The sequence below is a fragment of the Ornithorhynchus anatinus genome, chromosome X1 (assembly GCF_004115215.2).
Source record: "Ornithorhynchus anatinus isolate Pmale09 chromosome X1, mOrnAna1.pri.v4, whole genome shotgun sequence".
NCBI lineage: Eukaryota > Metazoa > Chordata > Mammalia > Monotremata > Ornithorhynchidae > Ornithorhynchus > Ornithorhynchus anatinus.
The window spans coordinates 17,619,241-17,646,843 of NC_041749.1; the positions used below are offsets into that span (position 1 = coordinate 17,619,241).

General features: G+C 45.3%; 1 protein-coding gene and 1 long non-coding RNA gene across 2 annotated transcripts in view; one reads left to right on the plus strand and one right to left on the minus strand.

Annotated features, from left to right (window-relative positions):
• The window catches only part of HTR4 (5-hydroxytryptamine receptor 4), a 303,493-nt gene that overhangs the window by 93,666 nt on the left and 182,224 nt on the right, over window positions 1-27,603 (plus strand). The window contains exon 2 of the mRNA XM_029052011.2: window positions 14,805-14,886. Coding sequence (XP_028907844.1) covers window positions 14,861-14,886 — 26 coding nt within the window. The 5' untranslated portion in view covers window positions 14,805-14,860. The remainder of the gene's footprint in view (window positions 1-14,804; window positions 14,887-27,603) is intronic.
• On the minus strand, window positions 98-27,508 carry LOC103171498. The gene is made up of 3 exons (XR_486814.3): window positions 27,241-27,508; window positions 15,025-15,201; window positions 98-378 (listed from the first exon to the last, which is right to left on the minus strand). It is a non-coding gene; the product is annotated as an uncharacterized LOC103171498 (long non-coding RNA).

Sequence of the window (27,603 nt, forward strand, 5' to 3'; positions counted from 1 at the left end):
GTTTTCCTGGGTCCTAGCGTAACCGGGGACTTTCTGAGAGGCTCTCTGTTTGTGGATTCCCAGAGGCAGTTTTACACTCATTAAAGAAACGTAGGAATAAATTTTCAGCAGCTTTACTTCAACACGTCTACTCCTAGTAACCTGGAAACAATAGGCATCGAATCCATGTAGGATCTGTGTAGGTTGGAAGGAAATTAGATTCAGACTGTGGCAGGGACTCTCTCTAATCAACCGCTCTCTGGAGGATTGCTCTGGGGGTTGGGACAGCCGATGTCTTCATACGGTTGGGGCAGGTGCCCTGGTATCTATTACTTCTTGTTGATTATACTCTCCTGCTGAGCCTCGCTTGTCAGGCTGGTAGATTTTGCTGGGTCGTGTCTGGGAATCAAGAAAAAGAAGGCACTGACTGCTCTGGACTTTTGCCTCTTTCAGGTTTACGATTACAGGGAAGCAAGTTTGAAGCCTTTTGGGAGGGCTTGGAAAAGACTTTTAAGAGAATTCCGTGTGAATCTGCAAAATGGGGTTTTCAATGCCTGTTCTCTACTTAGACTGTGAGTCCCAGGTTTGAAGCAGGGTGGCCTAGAGGATAGAGCGTGAGCCTGGGAATCAGACGGACTAGGTTCTAATCCTGCCTCCGTCACTTGTCTGCGGGGTGACCTCGGGCAAGTCACTTTACTTCTCTGTGCCTCAGTTCCCTCATCTGGAAAACGGGGATGAAGACCGTGAGCCCTGTGTGGGACAGGAACTATCTAACCTGATTCCCTTTTAACTACCCCAGCACTTAGAACAGTTCCTGGGACTTAATGAGGGCATAACAAATACCATGAAAGTAATAATAATAAAATAAATAGTAAAAATAATATGAATCTAGTCATTGGGGGTGCAAAGCGATTTTTCCCAATTACCACCAAAGGGGCACATTTCCTCCCTTTTCCAACTCTGCCTCTGCATGGAGAAAGACAATTCCTCCTGGGATTTTGTTTTAGTATTTTGATTAGAAATAATGTCCGGGTGTTTCTTTCCTTTCCCTGTGGATCGATAGGAGATTGAGGGATGGGAAAACACAGGGTAGAGAGGTGGGGTCCGGTGGTTGAAGCAGGAGTCGGGGGAACCCTGCAAATGCCTTTTTGGAAGCGGAAGCTCCAGCTTCCTTAGTCCTATGTTAAGCAACGCTTGCTGCTTGGGAAAGTTGGTATTGTCTGAGTTGACACAGCCATTGCAAAACCATTTCAAGACTGGGAATTGGAGACAGTGAGTCACATCTGGAACTGAATTTCCGGTCCAAAGTTTGAGAAGCAGCCCAGTCTAGCGGAAAGAGGATGGACCTGGGAGTCATTAAAACCTGGGTTCTAATCCCAGTTCTGCCACTTGTTTGCTGTGTGGCCTTGGGCAAGGGACTTAACTTTTCTGTGCCCCAACTTTTCTGTGCCCCAGGTACCTCTCTGTAAAATGGGGATTAAAACTGTGAGCCCCGTGTTGACGAGCTTGTATCTACCCCAGCGCGTAGTACAGTGCCTGGCACATAGTAAGCATTTAATAAATGCCATTAAAAAAAAAAAGTTCAAGGGAAATAGGGTGATGAACAGATGGGAAGCAGCATCACATAAGGGTTGGAGCACGGGCCTGGGAGTCAGAAGGTCATGAGTTCTAATCCCAGCTCTGCTACCTGTCTGTTGTGTGGCCCTGGGCAAGTCACTTCAGTTTTTTGTGCTTCAGTTACCTCATCTGGAAAATGGGGATTAAGACTATGAGCCTCATGTGGAACAGGAACCACGTCCAGCCCTATTTGCTTGTATCCACCCCAGTGCTTAGTACATTCATTCATTCAATCATATTTAATAATAATAATAATAATGTTGGTATTTATTAAGCGCTTGCTGTGTGCAGAGCACAGTTCTAAGCGCTGGGGTAGATACAGGGTAATCAGGTGGTCCCACGTGGGGCTCACAGTCTTCATCCCCATTTTACAGATGAGGTAACTGAGGCACAGAGAAGTGAAGTGACCTGCCCACAGTCACACAGCTGACAAGCGGTACAGCCGGGAGTCGAACCCATGACCTCTGACTCCGAAGCCCAGGCTCTTTCCACTGAGCCACGCTGCTTACTGTGTGCAGAGCACCGTACTAAGCGCTCAGGAAAGTACAACACAACACTAAACAGTACAGTGCCTGGCCCATAGTAGGTACTTAATAAATCCCATGGTTTTTAGTATTATTATCTTCAAATGGACAGTCTGGACAGGCATACTTGGTCGCAGCAGAAATTTCTTTGGGCAACATCAGCCGGTGTTAACGACAGTGGGTAAACTGTCCTCGTTCGGGAGAGCTGTAGAACAAATCAGCGATCTCACTTATGGGACTCACAGAAGCAGAAAGTGATGTGTATTTGGGATTTTGGCAGGGGGACAGTATTGCCTGAAACTAGTTTTGTAGGCTGATTTCCCAAAGTCCTAACTCAGAGCAGATGAAATTAGTGTAACTCTCTGCAGAAGTTTCACACATAAGTGTATTCAGGCCTTCGGCCCACACTAAATTCCCAACTGATTTTGAAGACTCTCATTTCAAACAACGTGTCAGGTTGAATAAGACAGGAATCCAGGAGGGGATCATCTCACTTCACCGGGCCGCGGAGCACGATTAATGACCGACTGCCCGGGATTACCCTGATGTCCCCTGCCCTAGATCTTGGCTGGAATCTGGGAATGTGTCTCCCAACTCTGTTGTAGTACACTCTCCCGAGCGCTTAGTACAGTGCTCTGCACACAGTTGGAGCTCAATAGTTACCACTGTTGATAATGATGATGAATTTATCAAGGTGATCTGGAACTATTCAAAGCTCTTAGAAACTGCATCACTTAGAGGTCATTTGGTTGGCACTTTTGAAAGATCTAACATTCCGCTGTCTTGTTCAGAGGCGAAAACACGGTGCTGTTTTTGAAGGTTGTATTTGTGTGTGCGTGTGAGAGAGAGCGCGCGCCTTCCAGTGAATTAAAAATGCTGGTGGACGCCTTCTAATAATAATAATCGTAATAACTGTGGTATTTGTAAAACACTTAACTACGTTCCAGGCACTGTACTAAGCACTGGGTGGATACAAGCAAATCGGGTTGGACATAGTCCCTGTCCCAAGTGCGGCTCACAGTTTCAATCCTCATTTTACAGATGAGTAACTGAGGCCAGAGAAGTGAAGAGACTTGCCCGAGGTCACATGGCAGACAAGTGGTGGAGCGGGGATTAGAACCCATGACCTTCTGACTCCTAGGCCCGGGCTCTATCCACTATGCCATGCTGCTTCTCTTCTAGGCAAACCCTACCTCCAGCTCACCGTGGGCAGGAAATGTGTCATATTGTGATACTGTATTCATTCAGTTGCATTTATCGAGCACTTACTGTGTGCAGAGCACTGTACTAAGTGCTTGGGAGTGTACAATATAACAACAAACAGACCCATTCCTGCCCACAACCAGCTCACAGTCTGGAGGAAGAGACAGACATTACTAAAAATGAATGGATAAATAATTAAATAAATGTACTCCCAGTAGTGTTTAGTACAGTGCTGTTCACACAGTAAGCACTCAATAAGTACAATCGGCTGACTGAGACGGGCATCACAGTTACAACTGTACTGGCATTTTACAGTATATTTCCAGTTGGCGAGATGTAATGCCTAGATGCTTTTTATGAGCAGCTAAAGATTCAGAGATGAATTCTCACCCCAAATGTCATCTTGCCAGCCTTGTAAAACATGCATTTTGAGTCTTTTAAGACATGTATGACACATTTTGGATGGGTGAAAAAACAAAAAAAGACTGGATAAAATTTTCAGGCTCTTCTCTTGGGGCTACTGTACAAAAAAAATACCAACACTCGAAACTCCAAGCTACATTTTCAGTCAGCCAACATTCAGTATAGATTCTAATCATTTCCTTTTGAGAGTTTTGTACCAGTCAACAAGGAAATGAGGTTTCTAATGAGAAGGTCAGAGAAACAGCGTGGCCTAATAGCTAGAGCAGAGGCCTGGGAGTCAGAAGGTCGTGGGTTCTAATCCCAGCTCTGCCATTTGTCTGTTGTGTGACCTTGGGCAAGTCACTTCACTTCTCTGTGCCTCAGTGTCTTCATCCGTAAAATGGGGATTGAAACTGTGAGCCCCATGTGGGACATGGATGGAGTCCAACCTGATTAGCTTTTATCTACCCCAACACTTAGTACAATACATGACACATGAGGTAAGCTCTTAACAAATACCTTTTTTTAAAAAAAAAAGAGCATGGGGCTGGGAGTCAGACATCTGGGTTCTAATCCCAGCTCTATCACTTGTCACTTGGGAAAGTCACTTGACTTCTCTCTGCCCCAGTTCCCTCATTTGTTTAATGGAGATTCAGTGCCTATTATTAATAATAACAATAATGATAGTATTTATTAAGCATTTGCTATGTACCAAGCACCGTTCTAAGTACTGGGGTAGATACAAGGTTATCAGGTTGGGCATAGTCCCTTTCCCACGTGGGGCTCACAGTCTTAATCACCCTTTTACAGTTGAGGTAACTGAGACACAGAGATGAAGTGACTTGCCTAAGGTCACACAGCAGACAAGTAGTGGAGCTGGGATTAGAACCCAGGTCCTTCTGACTTCCCGGTCCATACTTTATCCACTGTACTATGCTACTTCTCAAGTACTGTTTTCCCACTTAACGTGAGCCTCATGTGGGACCTGATGATCCAGTTTCTATCCCACGGCTTCATACGGTGCTTGGCATATAATAAGCGCTTAACAAATACCACAATTATCATTTACAGTATTATCATAACACTCTAGCCTTGAAAATGCTTGAAGGTGAGTGCTAAACTCATGCGCACATGTTTTCTGAGGCTTGCACTACCTGGCTGATTCACACTGGCCAAGAAATTAACATGTGAACCCTTCCCCACACCCAGGAAAGAGTAGAGGAGAAGGGGAGATAGAACATTTTCCCAAAGTCCAAAAGAAAATTCTGTGTGAATCTTTCAAGAGCTGGATTCCTCTGATCCATTTAAATATATGTTAATAAATCCATCAGTGGGATTTATTGAGTTCTTACTGTGTGCAGAGCACAGTACTAAGCACTACGCAAATCATCCAATTGAACAGAATGTAGACTGTAAGCCCGTCAAAGGGCAGGGACTGTCTCTATCTGATACCGATTTGTACATTCCAAGCTCTTAGTACAGTGCTCTGCACAGAGTAAGCGCTCAATAAATACTATCGTATGAATAATCAGAGCACAGCAAGCCGGAGAGTCAGTGGAAGGTGGTTTCGCCAGTGGATCACCGCTTCTAAAAACAGGGTTCCACTCCAGGCAAGGTAGGCCTACTCTTCCCAGAAAGCCCCAGTGGTCACTGAGAAATTCAGGCAAACCAGTCCCTTCCCTTCCCTTCCCTTCCCGGGTTATTTCATTTTTCAGTCTTCTTCCCTACCGTTTCTTTGCCAAACTTGATGAGAGAGTTTGCAAGTACACCGCTCTTATCCAAGATTCAGGTGGTGACCAGACAGCTCACAGTAGACTGCTGAGTAAACAGTCCAGGTTTGTGCCAAACTGCTAAGAACAATTTATTCTTTCCATATTAGTGAGATTCTGCAGAGTTTCAGATTTTTTGATGAACCAAGGTGTCTGAAACCTTTGTAGAGGGCTCAGATACGTTTGAAGCTGTTTTATCTGTGGATTAGAAAATTAATTTTCTCTGTGCTCTGTGTGTGTTATGGGGGGGAAGGGTGTACATGGCCTGAAAGAAGAGTACACCGTCGATTGAACGGTACGGAAAGCAATCGTATTTATTGAGCACTTACCCTGTGCAGAGCACTGTACTAAGCGTTTGGGAAAGTGCAATATAACAGAGTTGGTAGACACGTTTCCTGCCCACAAGGAGCTTACAGTCTATAGGGAAGCAGGGTGGCTCAGTGGAAAGAGGCTGGGCTTCGGAGTCAGAGGTCATGGGTTCGACTCCCGGCTCTGCCACTTGTCAGCTGTGTGACTGTGGGCAAGTCACTTCACTTCTCTGTGCCTGTTGCCTCATCTGTAAAATGGGGATTAACTGTGAGCCTCACGTGGGACAACCTAATTACCCTGTATCTCCCCCAGCGCTTAGAACAGTGCTCTGCACATAGTAAGTTCATAACAAATACCAACATTATTATTATTATAGGGGGAGACAGATGTGTATGGAAATAAATTGCGGATATGTACATAAGTAACTCGAGGCTGAGGAAGGAGTGAATAAAGGGTGCAAATCCTAATGCAAGGGTGACGCAGAAGGGAGTGGGAGAAGAAAGCACATGCTGATGGATGGGAGAGGGAAACAAAAATCAGTGGATCTTGGCGGGGCAGGAGCATCTAGACTTCCCTGTAGGAAGAGAGGTGGGGTGACCCAGATTTGGGACCAAATCAGGGACCATGTCGGCTCCAAATTTAGGGATCACCCAGGAGGTACATTGATTCTGAGACCCGAGAAGGCTCCAGTCCACTAAGCAGTCCTAGGATGAGGTAGAGACAACAATAGTAATAATTATAATGGTGGTGGTATTTGTTAAGCACTTACTACGTGCAAATCACTGTTCTAAGCGCTGGGGGGATACAAGGTGAACAGGTTGTCCCACATGGGGCTCACAGTCTTCATCCCCATTTTATAGATGAGGTCACTGAGGCCCAGAGAAGTTAAGTGACTTGCCCAAAGTCACACAGCTGACAAGTGGTGGATGCGGGATTAGAACCCATGACCTCTGACTCCCAAGCCCGTGCTCTGATCTGGGGTCACAGGGTGATTAGAGGGAGACCTGGAGCTCCCCTTGTAGACCATTGTCCCTATCTAGGCTGTAGGCTGGTTGCGAGCAGGGTAAGCAGCGTGGTACAGTGGAAAGAGCGCGGGCTTGGGAGTCAGAGTTCCTGGGTTCGAATCCCGGCTCCTCCACTTGCCAGCTGTGTGACTTTGGGCAAGTCACTTAACTTCTCTGTGCCTCAGTTACCTCATCTGTAAAATGGGGATTAAAACTGTGGGACAACCTGATTACCTTGTATCCCCCAGCGCTTAGAACAGTGCTTTGCACATAGTAAGCGCTTAACAAATACCACCATTTATTTATTTATGTATCGGTTGCTGTATCGCACTCTCCCAAGAGCTGAGTACCGTTCCCCGCACACAGTAAAGACTCAATAAATATGACTGACTGACCGATTAAGATGCAGACAAGGCTCTCCCGAGGTCATTGTGCGTTCACCATTTCGGGGACATCGGTCGCCTTCCAGAGTACCGGAGGGGGAGCCGCGCCTTCTTTGCCACCCTCTTGCCCTGCTTTAGATACCAAAATTCCAACCACACCTAAAAATGCTCTTTGGTCCTGAGGAAAAAGGGCAGAACCAAAGTGAGCTAGATGGGATTTTTTTTTCCAACAGCTTTATGGCACCCTCAGGTGATACCTATGATCAGACCTCTTTCAGTATAGACAGACACCCACATTCTGTTAACCTTTAAATCTGCTCTAAAGCAGCGTTTCTAAGGATTTTGAATCGAGGAGCAAAGGAACAGAAAGTTACAGCTCGAGTGCTTGACTTGAAGGGTGGATGTTCGTCGGATTGGAGGCTGGGCCTCTCACTGGCTCTCGGCAAATTCTTGTCGAGTGACATTTGGAAGGTAGAAAATGTGCTAAAGTGATCATTAAGTCTTTCCTATTTTCTAATCCTATCATGAGAAGACGAAATTACTTCAGCGAAAGCACTCTAAATGGGTGTAATAAAAGAGGACAACTAGCCTGATTTTATATTTTCCTTTAATTTTGCTCACCTGAGAATGATTTGAATAACTTTTATCCCTTGACCTAAGTGTGATCTTTAGAGCCAAACGATGAGGGTTCGGGGAAGGTCGTGAGTCTTTATGGCTTTGCTGCCATAAGATCATATGCCGCATAGAGGAGCTGAGGCTTGTGAAGGAGATACAGCCTGACCTCTGTAGAGATTTGTGTTTTGAGTGAGGGTGTGTTTCACCTAATTATAACCACCACGTTAGAGACTAGGAAAGAACACCTCTAGGTTAAAAGACAGTTAAAGGGCTGTCTGATGAGGAGTTGGGTAGGAACTAAAGCCAAAACCAGTCTGTAGAAGTCTAGGAACAAGTCCAGAAGAACACCTTTTATAGGCCAGGTGGTGATTTTGAAAGGAGACAGGGAATTAAAAGAGCAATATAACAGCACTATCTTTGATTGTTACCTAGTGAGAGCTTTAGCGGCTATGATTGATACAGTTGTAAACCTCTTCCCTCTCCCACTGCTTCCATTAATTATTCATTCCGAACGCTTTGGAGAGGGAGAGAGGAGGGGGAGAAATTGCACATGGAATCTGTTCCGTGAGCAAAGTATCGCAGGCCAGAGGCGAGCCTTGAGACTCCCCGGCGGGGAGGTTGGGTGAATGGAGGGGGGCATGTACCTCAAAAAGCCTTCTGGAGAAGTCCCAGGGAAAGGATTGGTTGTAGAGTGGAAGCTCTGTGGCCTGGGAAGCAGTGTGGCATAGTAGAAAGAGCCCGGGCCTGGGAGCCAGAGGACCAGGGTTCTAATCCCAGCTCCACCACTTCCCCGTGCCTCGGTTTCCTCTACTACAAAATGGGGTTTCCATACTTGTTCTACCTCCTGCTTAGACTGTGAGCCCATGCGGATCAGGGACTGCATCCAGCCTGATTAATTTATATCTATCCCAGCTTTTAGAACAGTGATTCATACATAGTGAGTGCCTAAGAAGTACTGTAAAAAATTTAAAAAGCTCCATGGATTCTGTTCACCTGGCTGCTCTCCTGGAGCTCAGAGCCAGACTCGACCCATCCAGGTCTGTGCTGGAATCACCCCCGGGGTTTCCAGATATCCCGGAAGGGCCAGTGTGATCTTGAGCAAATAAATGCTCCTTTCAAAGCACTGGGTGGAACTTCCAGGAGGCAGACTGCCAAGGAAGGATAAATCTAAAACTCCACAGAGGCTACGGGGTTTCCCTAATAACTCTAAAGTTCAGAAAAGTAAATGATGGCATCGGAATAAAAAGGGGCGAACGATCGCCAGGAATTTATATCCTCAGTTATGGATTTTTTTTTTTTTAGAAAGTCATTCTCTCAGGCAGGACAAGAACTAAGAACCATCAGTGACCCTAAAACTATCAAGCAAAAACTCCTCACTATTGACTTGGAAGCTCTCCATCACCTTGCCCCTTCCTACCTCACCTCCCTTCTCTCCTCCTCCAGCCCAGCCCGCACACTTCACTCCTCTACCGCCGTTCACCTCCTCAATGGGCCTCGTTCTTGCCTGTCCCGCCGTCGACCCCTGGCCCACGTCCTACCTCTGGCCTGGAATGCCCTCCCTCCTCACATCCACCAAACTAGCTCACTTCCCCCCTTCAAGCTCTCCTCCTCCAAGAGGCCTTCCCAGACTGAGCCCCCCTTTTCCTCTGCTCCTTCCCCCGCCCCCCATGACCCCGACTCCCTCCCTCTGCTCTACCCCCCTCCCCGCCCACAGAACTTATGTATTATATGTAAATATTTACTATTCTATTTATGTTATTAATGACGTGTATATATTATTTTTATTTATAGCGATGCCTGTCTACTTGCTTTGTTTTGTTGTCTGCCATCGCCAAGATCCGCCCTTTCCTCTCCACCCAAACAGCTATCTTACTGGTAGGCTCTCATAATATCCCGGCTGGATGACTGTGTCAGCCTTCTCTCTGATCTCCCTTCCTCCTGTCTCTCCCCGCTCCAGTCTATTCTTCATTCCGTTGCCCGGCTCATCTTCCTCCAGAAACGCTCTGGGCCTGTCACTCCCCTTCTTGAAAACCTCCAGTGGTTGCCCATCGACCTCCGCACGAAACAAAAACTTCTCACTCTAGGCTTCGAGGCTCTCCATCACCTCGCCCCTTCCTACCTCTCCTCCCTTCTCTCTTTCCACCGCCCACCCCGCACGCTCCGCTCCTCTGCTGCCCACCTCCTCACCGTCCCCCGTTCTCGCCTATCCCGCCGTCGATCGCCGGCCCACGTCCTCCCGCGGTCCTCACCTCCGCCAAACCAACTCTCTTCCCCTCTTCAAAGCCCTACTGAGAGCTCACCTCCTCCAAGAGGCCTTCCCACACTGAGCTTCCCCTTTTCCCTCTGCTCCCTCTGCTGCCTCTCTGCCCCCCCTTCACCTCCCCTCAGCTAAGCCCCCTTTCCCCCCCTTTCCCTCTGCTCCTCCCCCTCTCCCTTCCCCTCAGCACTGTGCTCATCCGCTCATTTGTATATATTTTTATTACCCTATTTATTATGTTAATGAGATGTACATCCCCTTGATTCTATTTATTGCTATTGTTTTTGTCAGTCTCCCCCGATTAGAGTGTAAGCCCATCAATGGGCAGGGATTGACTCCGTTGCCGAATTGTACATTCAAAGCGCTTAGTCCAGTGCTCTGCACGTGGTAAGCGCTCAATAAATACTATTGAATGAATGAATCGACTGTGAGCCCGTTATTGGGTAGGGATTGTCTCTATTTGTTGCCGAACTGCACTTTCCAAGTATTTAGTACCGTGCTCTGCACACTCTAAGCGCTCAATAAATACGATCGAATGAATGAATGAAAACGCATTCAATTTCCAACCCAGGCTCATCCCCCCTCCCCTAGTCCCCACATTTCACAAGCTCAAGTAGTCTCCCACCTGCTTCTCCCCATCCTCTGACACCCTGACTCCACTTCCTCTGACCCAGCGCACCCACTTCTTTCTCTCACCCGCCCATAGCTTCAATTACCAATCCACATCTCCTCTCCCAAATCTTGGTTCCCTCTTCCCTGATAATGATACTATTTGTTGAGCACTTACTCTGTGCTCAGCACTGTAGTTAGTACTGGAGTAGATACAAGCTAATCGGGTTGGACTCAGTCCGTGTCCCACATGGGGCTCCCCATGTCCCACATGGGGCTCCCCGTTCTCTAGATGAGGTAACTGAGGCACAGAGGAGTGAAGCGACTTTTTTATGGCATTCAGTAAGTGCTTACAATGTTTCAAGCACTGTTCTAAGCACTGGGGTAGATTCAAATAATCAGGTTGGACAAAGTCTACGTCCCACTTGGGGCTCACCATCTTAATGCCCATTTTGCAGATGAGGTAACAGGCCCAGAGAAGTTATTATTATTATTATAATGGCATTTGTTAAGCGCTTACTATGTGCCAAGCACTGTTCTAAGCCCTGGGGAGGATACAAGCTCATCAGGTTGTCCCATGTGGGGCTCACAGTCTTAATGCCCATTTTACAGATGAGGTAACTGAGGGGAAGTGAAATGCCTTGACCAAGGTCACACAGCAAAGTGGCAGAGCCGGGATTGGGACCCAGGTCCTTCCGTCTCCCAGGCTTCACTCGCCACTGCCATTTCCCCCTCCACTCTCGGCCTAGAGGATGTGAAGTCGAGGGAAAATCTGCGCCTGTACTAGACAGCTCCAGCCCTGAGTCTGCCTTGACTGTGAAGGGTCAGCAAGTATTTAGGGAGCACCCTCTGCGTGAAAAACACTATTCTGAAAACCAGGTTATGAGGAGTAAGACATACTACGGCATCACCTGCGGTCAGCTCTTCCATCAGCTGGCTTGCCACGTAAATTAATAATAATAATAATGTTGGTATTTGTTAAGCGCTTACGATGTGCCGAGCACTGTTCTAAGCGCTGGGGTAGACATAGGGGAATCAGGTTGTCCCACGTGGGGCTCACAGTCTTAATCCCCATTTTACAGATGAGGGAACTGAGGCACGGAGAAGTTAAGTGACAAATTACATTCCTCTCACCCAGATTCCAAGGTCCCAGGGGGAAGGGATCGTCTCTTTCGACTCTATTGGGTTGTACTTTTCCTAGCGCTTAGGACAGCACTCCGCGCAGAGGAAGCACACGATAAATGTCACTGATTGGGAGCGGGCAAAATTGTGGAAAAGCATATAGAGACCTTGCTTCCTTTTCCTGAGATTAGATGGGAGAACCATCACACGGAGATGTGCACCTGCAAAATGCGCTCCGTGGAATTAAGGAGTAGGGTGCTTCTAATTTGGCAGAGATGGAGCTTTACAATCGGCTTTCGGGGATCCCTATAAATATATAATGAACTAGAGTTGGAATGGAAATACGGTAAACAGATTACATGAATTTAGATGAAGTGTAAAGTCTAGTGCCCAAAACGACCGTATTTAAAAGTCCACAGAGCTAAAGATATTTTCCTTTCCCATTATCACGGCAGGTAGGGGGATGGTAATATTAGCTTGTTATCTAATAAGAGATAATGCTATTCTTCTTGCTTCGTGCACGTTATTGAACGCTGTGCACTTCAGCAAAAATGTTTCTTAAAATGGGGAGAAAGTGTCGATTGTGATTGGTATTTGTTTGCAAGTTATTTATTTCAATGTCTGTCTCCCCCTCTAGACTGCAAGCTGTAAACTGAACAAAAAATATCATGGATCGATTACTTGCTTGATCGATTAATCAGAGAACAGAGAGCCGGGAGAGTCAGTGGAAGGTGCAGTAGAGAAGCAGCGTGGCACAGTGGAAAGAGCATGGGCTTTGGAGTCAGGGCTCGTGAGTTCGAATCCCAGCTCTACCACTTGTTAGCTGTGTGACTGTGGGCAAGTCACTTAACTTCTCTGTGCCTCAGTTCCCTCATCTGTAAAATGGGGATTAAGACTGTGAGCCCCACGTGGGACAACCTGATTCCCCTATGTCTACCCCAGCGCTTAGAACAGTGCTCTGCACATAGTAAGCGCTCAACAAATACCAACATTAATTAATTAAGGTGGTTTCGCCACTGGATCACCGTTTCTAAAAAACAGGGTTCCACTCCAGGCAGGGTAGGACTACTCTTCCCAGAAAGCCCAACGGTCACTGAGAAATTCAGGCAAACCAGTCCTTTCCCTTCCCGGGTTATTTCACTGTGGTACTCTGTTATATGTATTCCACCATGGTCTTAGTACAGTGTTCTGCACCTAGTAACTGTTCAATAAATATCATCCATGATAAACGATTCATTTTTAGTTTGGTTTCTACAGTGCTGGGCTTAAAAGCTTCAGCAGGGCAAGGGAACTCTTCCTAGAGTTTAAGCATCAGCAGCACTACAATTAAAAAGTTGATAATAATAACGGTGATATTTGTTAAGCATTTACTAAATGCCAGGCTCTGTACTAAGTGCTAGGGTAGATACAAGCTAATCAGGTCAGACACAGTCCATGTCCCACATGGAGCTCCTGGTTTAATGGAGATGGAGAAGAAGAAGCAACATGGCCTGGTGATTCTAGTACCAGCTCCACCACTCGTCTGCTGTGTGAACTTGGGCAAGTCACTTCACTTCTCTGTGCCTCAGTTATCTCCTCTGTAAAATGGGGATGAAGAATGTGAGCCCCATATGGGCCATCGACTGTGTCCAACCTAATTCACCTCTATCTACCCCAGCTCTTAGACAGTATCTGACACATAATCAGACTGAGCTCCCCTTCTCCCTCTACTCCCTTTACCGCCCCCCTTCACCTCTCCGCAGCTAAACCCTCTTTTCCCCCCTTTCCCTCTGCTCCTCCCCTCTCCCGTCCCATCCCCTCAGCACTGTACTCGTCCGCTCAACTGTATATATCTTCATTACCCTATTTATTTTGTTAACGAAATGTGCATCGCCTTGATTCTATTTATTTGCTATTGTTTTAATGAGATGTTCATCCCCTCGATTCTATTTATTGCCATCGTTCTCGTCCGTCCGTCTCCCCCGATTAGACCGTAAGCCCGTCAAAGGGCAGGGACTGTCTCTATCTGTTACCGATTTGTACCTTCCAAGCGCTTAGTACAGTGCTCTGCACATAGTAAGCGCTCAATAAATACTATTGAATGAATGAATGAAAAAAGTTTGTGTGTGGGGGGGTGGTTGGACGATAACATAACTTGTTAGCTAGTGAGAGATAAATCTATTCTCTTTTCCCTACTTCATGTTCTTTATTGAATACTCTGTGCTCTTCAGCAAAATATGTTTCTGAAGCAGCATGGCTTAGTGGAAAGAGCCCAGGCTTGGGTGTCAGAGGATGTGGGTTCTAATCCCGGATCTGTCACTTGTCTACTGTGTGACCTCAACTTCTCTGGGCCTCAGTTAATGTAAAATGGGAATGAAGACTATGAACCCCATGTGGGATAACCTGATTACCTTATATCTACCCCAGTGCTTACAACAGTGCTTGGCACGTACTAAACACTTAACGAATACCGTCATCATTATTATATTATTAAAACAAACTGCTTACTTAAAACAAGTATTAAGTAGAGGAAGCTGACGCACAGAGAGGTTAAGTGACTTGCACAGGACCACAGAGCGAGAAATAGATGGAGTTGGGATTAGACTTCAGGTCACCTGACTCCCAGCGCTGTGCTTTTTCTACTAGGCCTCGCTAGCCCTCCAGTTTCTGTCCTGTCAAGACTTGTACGCCCTGCCCGCCCACCCATCTGGTCCAATCCCACTAAGGTTTCTGACTGGGTTGGCATCTCCCCTTATTCTTCTTCAAAAACCCACAAAAGAGCCCATCTGTATGGCTGGAAGTCAAACAGTCTTTTCCTTCCCCTGAGGAGAAGGGGAGGAAGGGCAGTTGAATTTACTGACAGATTGATTTCCTCTCACGCCACAGTTCCAGGGGACTCAGGGATTAGTACTGGATTAAAGTAGACCAGCTAAGGGAACGGAAGATCGGTTAGGTGAGAATACGTTCCTACTAAAGCGAACCGCGTCACACCTCTGACCTTCCTAACGCCATCTTTTCTGTTTCTGTTGCAGGACCAGGGATCTCCTATGGGCTCTGAAATCCAGCCTACACATGCCTATTTCCTGTGATGGACAAACTTGATGTTAATGTGAGGTAGGAGAAAGGTCCACCATCTGTCTGCTCTGGGAAGAACGACAGTGATAATAATCGTGGTATTTCTTAAGTGCTTACTATGTGCCAAGCACTGGGGTAGATACGAGATAAACTCACTGAATACAGACTCTGTCTCACCTGAGGCTTGCGGCTTAAGGAAATCGATGGCAATGCATTTTCAGTGCTCCAGCTTGATATTCTTCAATCCGTTGGTCAAATAAGGTTGTCATCCATGAACGTTGATTGGTTGGTTTTTTTTGAGTTTCTTCATGAGAGAACCCCGGTGTTGTGGTACAAGATTTGGTGAGGAAATCGCTGGAAGATATGAGAATAAAATGGAGAATTTCTGGCTTGTTCCAATACAAAGTCTCCCTTCCACTACATTTCCTAATAATGATAATATTATGGGCTTACTATGTACCCAGCCCTGTATAAAGAGCTGAAGTAACAATCACACTTTCCCCCTTCAAAGCCCTACTGAAGGCTCACTTCCTCCAGACTAAGCCCCCCTTTTCCTCAGCTCCCCCCGAACCTCGCCCAGACTCACTCCCTTTGCTCTACCCCTTCTCCCCGCCCCATAGCACTCATGTACATATGTACAGATCTATAATTCTATTTATTTAACACCTGCTTAACTTGTTCTTATGTGTATATATATATATGATTCTATTTATTTATATTGATGCTATTGATGCCTGTTTACTTGTTTTGATGTCTGTCTCCCCGTTCTAGAGTGTGAGCCCATTGTGGGCAGGGATTGTCTCTGTTGCTGAATTGTACTTTCCAAGCACTTAGTACAGTGCTCCGCACACAGTAAGTACTCAATAAATATGATTGAATCCATGAATGAAGTAGATTTCCTCTAAATTTTGTTAAACTCTAAAGGTAACTGGAAAAGAAATATCACAGAAAGATCCTGGGCCTAATCTATCAGGATCTACATAGAGTCTGTGTTTCAAGCAACCTGTGTTTCTACCGGGGGCCTAATCCAATAATCAATCCACAGTATTTATTGAGCGTTTACTGTGTGCTGAGCTCCGTACTAAGTGCTTGGGAATGTACCGCACCATAGAGTTGGAAGACACATTCCATGCCCACAGGGGGTTTATAATGTATAAGGGAAGAAAGACATTAAAAATAATAATTACGGTATTTGTTAAGCACTTACTATATGCCAAGCAGTGTTCTAAGCACCGGGGTAGATACATCAGATTGCCCCACGTGGGGCTCACAGTCTTAATCCCCATTTTACAGATGAGGTAACTGAGGCAAAGAGAAGTGACTTGCCCAAGGTCACGTAGCAGGCAAGTGACGGAGCTGGGATTAGAACCCATGTCCTCTGACTCCCAAACCCATCCTCTTTCCACTAAGCCATGCTGCTTCTACATTAAAATCAGTTATAGAGAGGGGAACTGGCAGAGGATAAGGATGGGGATGTAAGTGCTGTGGGGCTGGGGTGGAAGTGGGGAAGGATATCAGAGTGTTTAAGAGTCAAGTGCATGGTCGATGCAGAGAGGGGAGGACAGATAGGGAGTGGAAATGAGGGGAAATGAGAACATCAGACTCTCTCCGTCCCCACCATCAACAACTACACAAGTACTATAATGGTGCTTATTCATTCACTCATTCAATCATATTTAGGGAGTGCTTACTGTGCGCAGAGCACTGTACTAAGTGTTTGGGAGACTACAACAATAAACAGACACATTCCCTGCCAACAATGAGCTCACTATCTAGAGGGGAGGAAGACAGACATTAATATAAATAAATTACAGATTTGTACAGAAGTGGTATGTTCCAAGCACTATAAAGAGATCTGTAAAGAGAATAACAATTATAATAATAATAATAACCGCATTTGGTTAACCGATTCCTCTGTGTCAAGCACTGTACGAAGCGTGGCCTAGTGGCAAGAGCACCGGCTTGGGAGTCAGAGGTCGTGGGTTCTAATCCTGCCTCCGTCCCTTTTCCGCTGTGTGATCTTGGGCAAGTCACTTCACTTCTCTGTGCCCCATTTTCCTCATCTGTAAAATGGGGATTGAGATTGTGAGCCCCACATGGGACAACCTGATCACTTTGTATCTACCCTAGCGCTTAGAACAGTGCTTGGCACACAGTAAGCACGTAACAAATGCCATTATTATTATTATTTTTATTATTACTAAGCGCTGCAGTAGATACAAGATGATCAGGTTGTCCCAGAAGTCTAAGAAGGAGGGAGTACGGGGATTGAACCCTCATTTTACAGACGCGAGAACTGAGACGCAGAGAAGTTGAGTATTCTATTCTGGATTAAGGATTCTGTTATTCAGTAGTTAAAGTCATTTTCAGAAGGAAATTTCTGAGCTGTTGAGGGGTCACTTAACTACATGACTTTACTTGTAGTTGTGACCCCCAACATCTCAGGAATTTCCTTCTGAAAATGATTTTACCTACAGAATAACAGAATCCTTCTTAATAGATAATAAAAATACACACTCCCCTATTCTTTCCTTTGGTGAAATCAGTGAGAAACCAAACGAACGACTATTAACCGAGCCGCGTTGACTCTCTCAAGTCAATAGGGTCACCATAGTACACCAAAGCAGACAATGCAACCACTTGAAAAACCAAATGTATACATGGTTTTTTAATGGTATTTGTTAGGCGCTCACTGAAATGTTAAGCAGCGTGGTATAGTGGATAGAGCACGGGCCTGGGAGTCAGAAGGTCATGGGTTCTGTTCTCGGATCTGCCACTTGTCTCCTGTGCGACCTTGGGCAAGTCACTTCACTTCTCGGGGGCCTCAGTTACCTCATCTGTAAAATGGGGATTAAGACTGGGAGCCCCGTGGGACAGGGACTGTGTGTGACCTGATGATCTTGTATCAACCCCAGTGCTTAGAACAGTGCTTGACATCCAGTGAGTGCTGAACAAATACCATCAAGAAAGAAGAGGGCTTTGAAGGTGGGGAGAATAGTGATCTGTTGGATATGAAGGGGGAGGGAGTTTTAGTCCTGAGGGAGGATGCGAGCCAGGTGTCAGCTGTAGATCACAAAGTACAGAAAGTAGCTTGGTGTTAGAAGAGTCAGATGTGCGGGCTGGGTTGTAGTAGGAGGTCCATGAGATAAGGTAGGAGGGAAAGAATTGATTGAGAGTGTCAGTGTCCAGTTACGTCGAGAGAAGCAGTCACCCATCACCTAAACCAATTCTCTCCATTGTGCGGCTTTGGGCAGGACTGGCAAGTTGCCCATCGTCTGCCCGATGGCATTTTGCAGGCAGAGACCCATATATGGACATCTGAGAAGGGGAGATTCATCCGCCCTTGTCTCCTTCTCTCTGGTCACGACCATTGTGTGAAGCAGAGTGACCTAGTGGATAGAGCTGGGGCCTGGGAGTCACAAAGATCTGGCTTCTAATTCCAGATCTGCTACTTATCTGCTATGTGACTTCGCTGTGCCGCAGTTACCTCACCTGTAAAATGGGGATGAAGACCGTGAGCCCCATGTAGGACATAGACTATGTCTAACCTGATTTGCTTATATCTTCTCCAGTACATAGTATCGTGCCTGGCACATAGTAAGCACTTAAATACCATTAAAAAAAAGACCTAAACCATCCGGGCTTCCCTTAGCCAGAGCTCAACTCTGGCATGAGGCTGCTTTGTAGTGGATTTGTGCCCAAACAGGAAGGAGGAACATTTCCTTCACATGTGGAAAGTTATTTCTCCTGCGAAGGATGGGTTGGGTGGGGCTGAGGCAGTGGGGAGAAGAAGGCACTTTAGATTTTGTAAACTTTTTTCCCCCCTCCAGGGAGGTTGAGTTTGGAGTCTAAAAGAGGCCAAGATAAACGAATACTTTAGGAATATAACTGCTTTGGGACAAGAGCCTCGTTTGGAAGCGGTGCTTAGAAAAGCTTCCAGCAGGCAGAGAGCCAAATGCATGAGCAAAACAGTCACTGAACTTGCTGTGTTCCTCTACCAGTTCAGAGCCTTCCAGAGTCCGTATCCCGGGAAGTCCCCTGGGGACATCGTTATTCTTGGGACAGGGATGACCTAAGGCATTTCCGTGGTCTCCCGCCAGACCAAACCAGACCCAACTTTTGCTTCTGGAAAGTGCTGTCTCACTGTGACGCTTCCACACACACACACAAAATGTCCTGGAAAATATATTTGGCCACCAAGAGGACTTTGATGAACTGTGAGTCGCTGATAGGGTAATTTTAATTAATTTAGTAACTGAAGCATTGGGAAGAACCAGCTGGCTTTGTCAAATAACCTGGGTTTCCGGTGGAAGGGAAGAGAAGCTCTTAGGGTCTTGAAACCAGCACAAAAAAACTTCTGGGCAGTATGACAATCCGCCGGTGGTATTTATTGAGCGCTTACTGCGTGCAGAGCACTGTATTACATGCTTGGGAGAGTACAGCTCCGAATTGGTAGACACGTCCCCCTCCCACAACAAGCTACGGAACCAGGCTTCCCGCCTGTTATCAAGTGGGTGCTCCTTGCTCTCGGATCTTCCTTTCTCTAGGTCCTAAGCAACAGAGTCAGGTTTTTGATTAACCGCAACGTGGTAAATAAGGTCGCGCCATATCCGAGACCTCTCTCATTCAGAGTGAACATTTCCTAAATCGAATTTGTTAAACGATCACTTCAGGTGATCAGTTAAGCAATGGGGTTGTAAACTTATTCTTCACTGCAATTCTAAAACCACACGGAATAATTTCTTTCCCGTGCCCACTCATGTTCTCCATAACTTATTACACACATTAATTTCAGCACTTCCAGAAACATTTCCCACAAAGCCCTTCTCTTCGGGAATATATTACTGACCTGACTTTGCACTCGTTCGCTCAGAGATGCTTGTTCAGGAAAGCTTTTGATATCAGCATGGGAGAAGACATTTCTAATTTCATGCTATCTTAAACTCCATCACCTGTTGCCTTCCGAAGTCTATTTTTCAGCACTTTGTGTTAAAATACAAGATTCAAATGAGCCCTTTGAACCATAAAATGATTTCAGAGAGCCAAATGAATATTTTTTTGCAGAGAAACGTTAACACACACACACTCTCTCTCTAAATATGTATTGTACATTCAGAAAAGTCTTGGAAACGAGAGCTGAAGGACTCAGAGATCATATGAGACCAGGTATCAACAATCCCTGGCACATGAGTCTAAAGGTGGCACCCAAACCCATCTCACTGGATTGCCAGCTTCTAACTGGGGCACTGATCCCTTTCTTATAATAATAATAATAATGTTGGTATTTGTTAAGCGCTTACTATGTGTAGAGCGCTGTTCTTAGCACTGGGGGAGATACAGGGGAATCAGGTTGTGCCACGTGAGGCTCACAGTCTTCATCCCCATTTGACAGATGAGGGAACTGAGATATAGAGAAGTTAAGTGACTTGCCCACAGTCACACAGCTGAGAAGTGGCAGAGCTGGAATTCGAACCCATTACCTCTGACTCCCAAGCCCGGGCTCTTTCCACCGAGCCATGCTGCTAGCAACTGTTATTTTGGAGAGCGCTTCCATGGCACTTTCTGGTCCAGGCCATTGCTCCAAAGATGTGTCTAGCTGTGTCTAGTCTTTTTTTTTTATGGTATTTCTTAAGTATTTATTATGTACCAGGAACTGTTCTAAGCGCTGGGATAGATACAATTATTCAGGTAGAATACAGTCCCTATCCCACACGGGGCTCACAGTCTTATTCCCCATTTTACAGACGAGGTAAATGAGGCCCAGAGAAGTGAAGTGATTTCTCCGAGGTCACGCAGCAGACGTGGTGGAGTCAGGATTAGAACCCGGGTCCTTCCGACTCCCAGGCTCATGCTCTATTCACTAGGTCACCCTCCTTCTCAGTATTCCCCTCCACCTGAAATGCAGGTGCCCTTTTGGAGCCCCAAGACCACAGAATTGACCTCTTGCTTATAAACTATTTGGGGAAATGTTGCGGCAGAGGAAAAGTAAAAAAGCAGCTTGGCTTAGTGGAAAGAGCCTGGGCTCGGGAGTCAGGGGATGTGGGTTCTAATCCCGGCTCTGCCACTTGTCTGCTGTATGATCTTGGGCGAGTCATTTAACTTCTCTGTGCCTCAGTTTCCTCATCTGTAAAATGGGGATTAAGACTGTGAGCCCCACATGAGACAACCTGCTTACTTTCTATCTACCCCAGCGCTTGGAACAGCGTTTGGCACATAGTAAGCGCTTAACAAATACCGTTATTATTACAGGGAAGCAGCATGGCATTGTAGATAGAGCACAGGCCTGGGAGTCAGAAGGTCATGGGTTCTATTCCCGGCTCCACCACTTGTCTGCTGTGTGACCTTGGGCAAGTCACTTCACTTCTCTGGGCTTCGGTTATCTCATCTATAAAATGGGGATTAAGACTGTGTGCCCCATGTGGCACACAGTGTTAAGTGCTTAACACTTAATTACCATAATTAATATTATAATAATAATAATAAATAATACCATAATTATTATTATTATATTAAATGGTCCCCCTGGAGATTTCAAAAAAAATGAATATGTCTTCCTTTTTTAAAAAAAATGAGATCTGTTCTTTGATTCATTCATTCAATCATATTTATTGAGCACTTACTGTGTGCAGAGCACTATATTAAGTGCTTGGGAAAATACAATACAACAATAAGGAGAGACAGTCCCTGTGCACAACAGGTTCACAGTCTAGAATCGAGGAAGCACTGTGTGCCAGGCACTATGCTAAAATGCTGGGGAAGATACAAGCTAATCAGCTTGGAAACATACACATCCCAAGTGGGTTTCACAGTTTTAATCCCTATTTTACATATGAGGTAACAGAGGCGTAGAGAAATGAAGTAACTTGCCCGAGATCACACTGCAGACAAGTGGCAGAGCCAAGATTAGAACACAGGTCTTTCGGATTCCCAGGCCCCCGCTCTAGCCACTCGGCCATGCTCTGTCTGCTTCTTCCTATCAGTCTAACCCAATCCTCGGAAGACGCTCCAGCCTGTACCTTATATTTTGTAATAATGTTGGTACTTGTTAAGCGCTTACTGTGTGCAGAGCACTGTTCTAAGCGCTGGGGGTAGATACAGGGGAATCAGGTTGGCCCACGTGAGACTCACGGTTAATCCCCATTTTCCAGATGAGTGCCAATCAGTCATATTTACCGGGCACTTACGCGGTGTGCAAAACACTGTACTAAGTGCTTGGGAGAGTAAAATATAGTAAAGTTGGTAGGTATATTTCCTGCCCACAGGCATTCGGGCGGGGGAGATATATTAGAACCATAATTTGCTTTTTCTCCATATGTGTTTTTCTCCATATATATACACACAAACACATATTTATATGTATGCTGTGGGGCTGAGGGTGGAGTGAATAAAGAAAACAAATCCAAGTGGAAGGGTGATGCAAAAGAGAGGGTGACGCAGTAGGGAGAAGCTTTATAATGAACCGTTCATTTGAGAAACGCTTTCTTCCTTTGGCTTCCAAAGACATTATATTCTGCAAAAATAATATGGGCGGTTAGATGCAGCCAAGTCGTAAGGAGGGGAGCAGAAAGCTTCTTTTCCTTTTCGTGCTTTTACTCTCGATCGAAGACAGATCGTCCCTACTAAAGCAATGTTCCAAGCATCCTTCTCGGGTGGGTGAGTGGCTATGCAATTGGCAAAATTAGGTGTGTGAATTGGAGGCGGGAGATTTTCCCCTGTGAATAAGCGGTCTGGGATCCCTAACCAACGGTGATGACGAAATGGCCTTAAAAGAAAAATTTAGTTCAACTTGTTTTTGACAGGTCCCGATGATAAGTATTTTCACCTGTCTGAGCCTTTCTTTGAATAACTGGATAGTTAGCAAAATAAATGCAACTTGTATCGTTTCTACAGGGATAGATTTTTACAAGAGCAGCAGCATGGCTCAGTGGAAAGAGCCCGGGCTTGGGAGTCAGAGGTCATGGGTTCGAATCCCAGATCGGCCACTTGTCAGCTGTGTGACTGTGGGCAAGTCACTTCACTTCTCTGGGCCTCAGTTCCCTCATCCGTAAAATGGGGATTAACTGTGAGCCTCACGTGGGACAACCTGATTACCCTGTATCTACCCCAGTGCTTAGACCAGTGCTCTGCACATAGTAAGCGCTTAACAAATACCAACATTATTATTATTATTATTAAAAGTATACTTGAAATTATACCTGAAATAACCAAATGTCTGGACATTTCCCGCCCTAGCCCCTCTCTCTCACCACACCAAGATTAGAGCGCAGGGCTAAATTTATATTCTGAGCTAACGCCTGTAACTGACCTGAAACCTGGAGGGTGTGATTAAGCTATGCCGGCAGTGGAGCATAGTGGCACCCAATCAGTCATTCAGTTGTATTTACTGAGCACTTCCTGTGTGCAAAGCATAGTAATAATAATAATGTTGGTATTTGTTAAGCGCTTACTATGTGCAGAGCGCTGGGGGAGATACAGGGTCATCAGGTAGTCCCACGTGAGGCTCACAGTCTTCATCCTCATTTTACAGATGAGGTCACTGAGGTACAGAGAAGTTAAGTGACTTGCCCACAGTCACACGGCTGACAAGTGGCAGAGCGGGGATTCGAACCCATGACCTCTGATTCCCAAGCCCGGGCTCTTTCCACTGAGCCACGCTGCTTCTCATAGCCACATGCGAAGCGCTTGGGAGAGTACAGTAGTGCAATAGACACATTTCTGCCCACAACGACCTCACAGTCCATAGGGGAAGACAGACATTATCAGAGGTATTCATTGAGCACCTACTATGTGCAGAGCACTGTACTAAGCTCTTGGGAGCTGTTCCGTTTTTAGGTTTATTCCCACAACACTACACGTCGAAAAGCAGCGTGACGTAGTGGATGGAACTCGGGCCGGGGCGTCAGAAGGTCATGGGCTCTAATCCCGGCTCTGCAGCTTGTCTGCCGTGTGATTCAATTTATTGCTATTGTTCCTGTCTGTCCGTCTCCCCCGATTAGACTGTAAACCCGTCAAAGGGCTGGGACTGTCTCTGTTACCGGTTTGTCCATTCCAAGCGCTTAGTACAGTGCTCTGCACATAGTAAGCGCTCAATAAATACTACTGAATGAATGAATGAATCTTGGGCCAGTCATTTCACTACTCTGGGCCTCGGTTACCTCATCTGTAAAGTGGGGATTGAGACCGTGAGCCCCACATGGATCAGGGACTGTGTCCATCCCTATTTGCTTGTATCCACCCCAGCTCTTAGGACAATGCTTCACATATAGGAAATGCTTAACAAATATCAATATTTACTATTAATATCATTATCATTAAGTCTTAAACCATTCCAGACAGATAAGACCCAATTCAAGTTTCGGGCCCTCCAGAGAAGAAAGTTTCACCCAATCCGAGGAAATCACCTCTCCCCCAGTTGCAATCTCTTCTCTATCGTACTTTCCTTAGCGGTGATGGAGGATCTGCTGGCTTCCCTATTCTGTGTTACAGTTTTTTACGTAGCCAAACCCGGTTACTTGAAAACCAGGAAAAATGACCTTGAAATAACCAGGTTTAAAATAACTGATGTGTTAAAGAACAGTAAGGCAGCTTCTTGTCTGGGTAGTAGTAACTGCGTCAAATTATGTCCTATTTTAACTAAATAAATATCAGACTGATGAGCTTTTATGGAACTTGAAAGCTTATTAAATCTCCAGTCTATCTCTTCTCCAGCCAGAAGAACCAGCTCTCTTTACCTCCTCTCCAACCCTTTAAGCGTCTTTTGGCTCACCTCCTAACTGCTCTTCGTTTTTCCAGGATCTTTATCTGTGGAGAACCAGAAATGCATACAAGGAGGGTGACCACTGCTGAATAGAATGGAAAATTTACCTTATGGGTCTCTGGTGGTCTTAGTATCCTTCCTGATTACCAAATCTTTTCTTTAAAAAAAAAAAAACCATTCACTCTTCAGCTAATTGTGCCCTCAGTTATCGAGAACGTCACCGTCAGTGATATTTATTGAGCACTTACTTTGTGCAGAGCAGCGGGGCTCAGTGGAAAGAGCCCGGGCTTGGGAGTCAGAGGACGTGGGTTCTAATCCCACCTCCGCCACTTGTCAGCTATGTGACTTGGGCAAGTCACTTAACTTCTCTGTGCCTCAGTTACCTCATCTGGAAAATGGGGATTAAGGCTGTGAGCCCAACGGGGGACAACCTGATTACCTTGTATCTAACCTAGTGCTTAGAACAGTGCTTGGCACATAGTAAGTGCTTAACAAATGCCATCATTATTATTACTAAGCGCTTGGGAGAATACAGTGCAACAGAATTGGTGGATACGTTCCCTGCCCAAAATGAGCTTCGTAAGTCTAGAGGGGAAGACAGATGTCAATATTCATAAATAATTTATAGAGACACAAATATCTACTCATTGATATTAATATCTGTCTCCCCCTCTAGACTGCAAGCTTCTTGTGCGCAGGGATTATGTCTGTTTATTGTGAGAAGCAGCGTGGCTCAGTGGAAAAAGCGCGGGCTTGGGAGTCAGAGGTCATGGGTTCGAATCTCAGCTCTGCCACTTGTCAGCTGTGTGACGGTGGGCAAGTCACTTAACTTCTCTGGGCCTCAGTTACCTCATCTGTAAAATGGGGATGAAGACCATGAGCCTCACATGGGACAACCTGATTACCCTGTATCTACCCCAGCACTTAGAGCAGTGCTCCGCACATAGTAAGCACTTAACAAATACCAACATTATTAACATTATTACTGTGCTCTGCACCTAATAAAGTCCTCAATAAGTACGATTGAAAGAATGAAACATCTGTCAAGTAAATAAACCAAAACTATGTCACATGAGATAGAATCAAGAGTCTCATTAAATCAATCAATGGTATTTATTGAACACTTACTGAGTGCAGAGCATTGTACTGAGCGCTTTGGAGAGTACAGTATCACAGAGGTGGTAGACACGTTTCCTGCTCTTAAAGAGTTTACACTTTAAAAGGAGTTTACAGTCTAGAGGGAAAGTCCATATACTAGCTATATAAATAATAATGAAATAATATGGATTTACTTTATTCTACATTAAAGTCAATATACCATCCATTTATAGAGCACCACTTGTGGACACAGTAGAATTTATCGGAGATAAAGACAGATTCCTGGGTCAAGACTGAAAGGTGTAATTTCAGTAGCCTCTTCGACTTGCTCTCCCAAACTTTTTTCCAAGATGGTTGTCCTGTTACCATGCCCCATTTCCAATTTGCTCAGGAATATTTCTGAACAGCTCCACTTGGTCATGCATGTTTATTAGTTATCTTGGTATACCCATCTGTCCCCGTTCCCCCAGTAGATTTTATTTGCAAGCCTCGTTCAGGTTGTTTTGAGTTACAACAGATGACATTTACAAGATTTCTAAATTTGCACCCTTTCAGAGTCACAGATTTTATAATACTACTCTCCTTTATGAGACTTTTTTTTTGTGATGGGGATTGGGAAAATGGCAAAAACACTTTAAAACTATAATGGGGCAATAAATCAATGAGTGGTATTTATTTAGCCCTTAGGAAAGCATAATACAACAGAGTTGATAGACATGTTCCCTGCCTACAGTGGGTTTCCAGTCCATAAATTCTGTATATTTGTGGGGGTTTTTTCTATTTAATACAGTTGCATTTTTTCTATTTATTCTTATCTTTCACAACTAGCCTCTGATTTCCTGCTTTAATGTCTCTGACCTCACTTCCATCAGCTTTTGCTACTTTCTGATTCATTTCCTCGGTAGCCTGCCTAAGCTATCACTGATATTTTGTGGAGGGAGGGGTTGCAAATTTAATTTATGAAATTAATGAGAAACAAGAGCCATGAGTTTGGTGGGCTAGGCCCTTCTTCCAGAAGAAAGCATGAACAATTCTACTTAGTGTCTCTGTGCCTCACTTTCCTCATCTGTAAAAGGGAGATTAGGACTGTGAGCCTATGTGAGACAGGGACTCTGTCCAACCCAGTCATCTTGTCTTTAACCCAGGGCCTAGTACAGTGCCAGACACATAGTAAACACTTTTTAAAAATACCATAGTTATTATTACTATTACTTCTTTCAGCTTTTGCAGTCATTTTTTGTAGTCATAAGAATCATAGTTGAACAATCTAACAATCTTGACCGTATTCATGAGAGCTTTTTTATTTTTTGGTCTTTCCTGCAGAACTCTATAAAGTTGTCTATAGTGAATATGTCCTGGGATTTTGCATATAAGCTATGCTTATAATGAGAGACAGTTGTCTCTTTTTCTGCTCCATTGTTCACACAAGGGACTTCACAGTGTTGATCAGCAAAAACCTTAACTCCTGTTACTCTGACATCATTTCTGAATCTGCAAATAAAATTTTACATGTACAGCAGTGATTGTCCACAACTCACCTTGATGAAATTTCTCCCAGGCCTCAGTTAGCCTCTGGTAAATGTCTCTCATCAATAAGTCTCCAGAAGCCCTTTAATGTGAAATAGACAAGTGTGCCCAGACGGCACAGACGATTTAAGGTGGGCAGGGGCTGGCTAAAGATCCGTCTTACTTCTGTCTCATGCGGAGCTTGCTGGATGGCTCTGAGGGTTTGTGGGCTAAAACTAAACACTGCAGCTGAGGGAATTTGAATTCAGTGTCTACGCACCCTTGGCCTGGCTACATGTCTCTGCTTGTGGTCCAGGTGAGCTGGTGTAGTTCTCTCAGGCATCCAATGAAGTTACCTTCACCTGTTTGGGAAAAAAAAAAACCCCCACCAAATT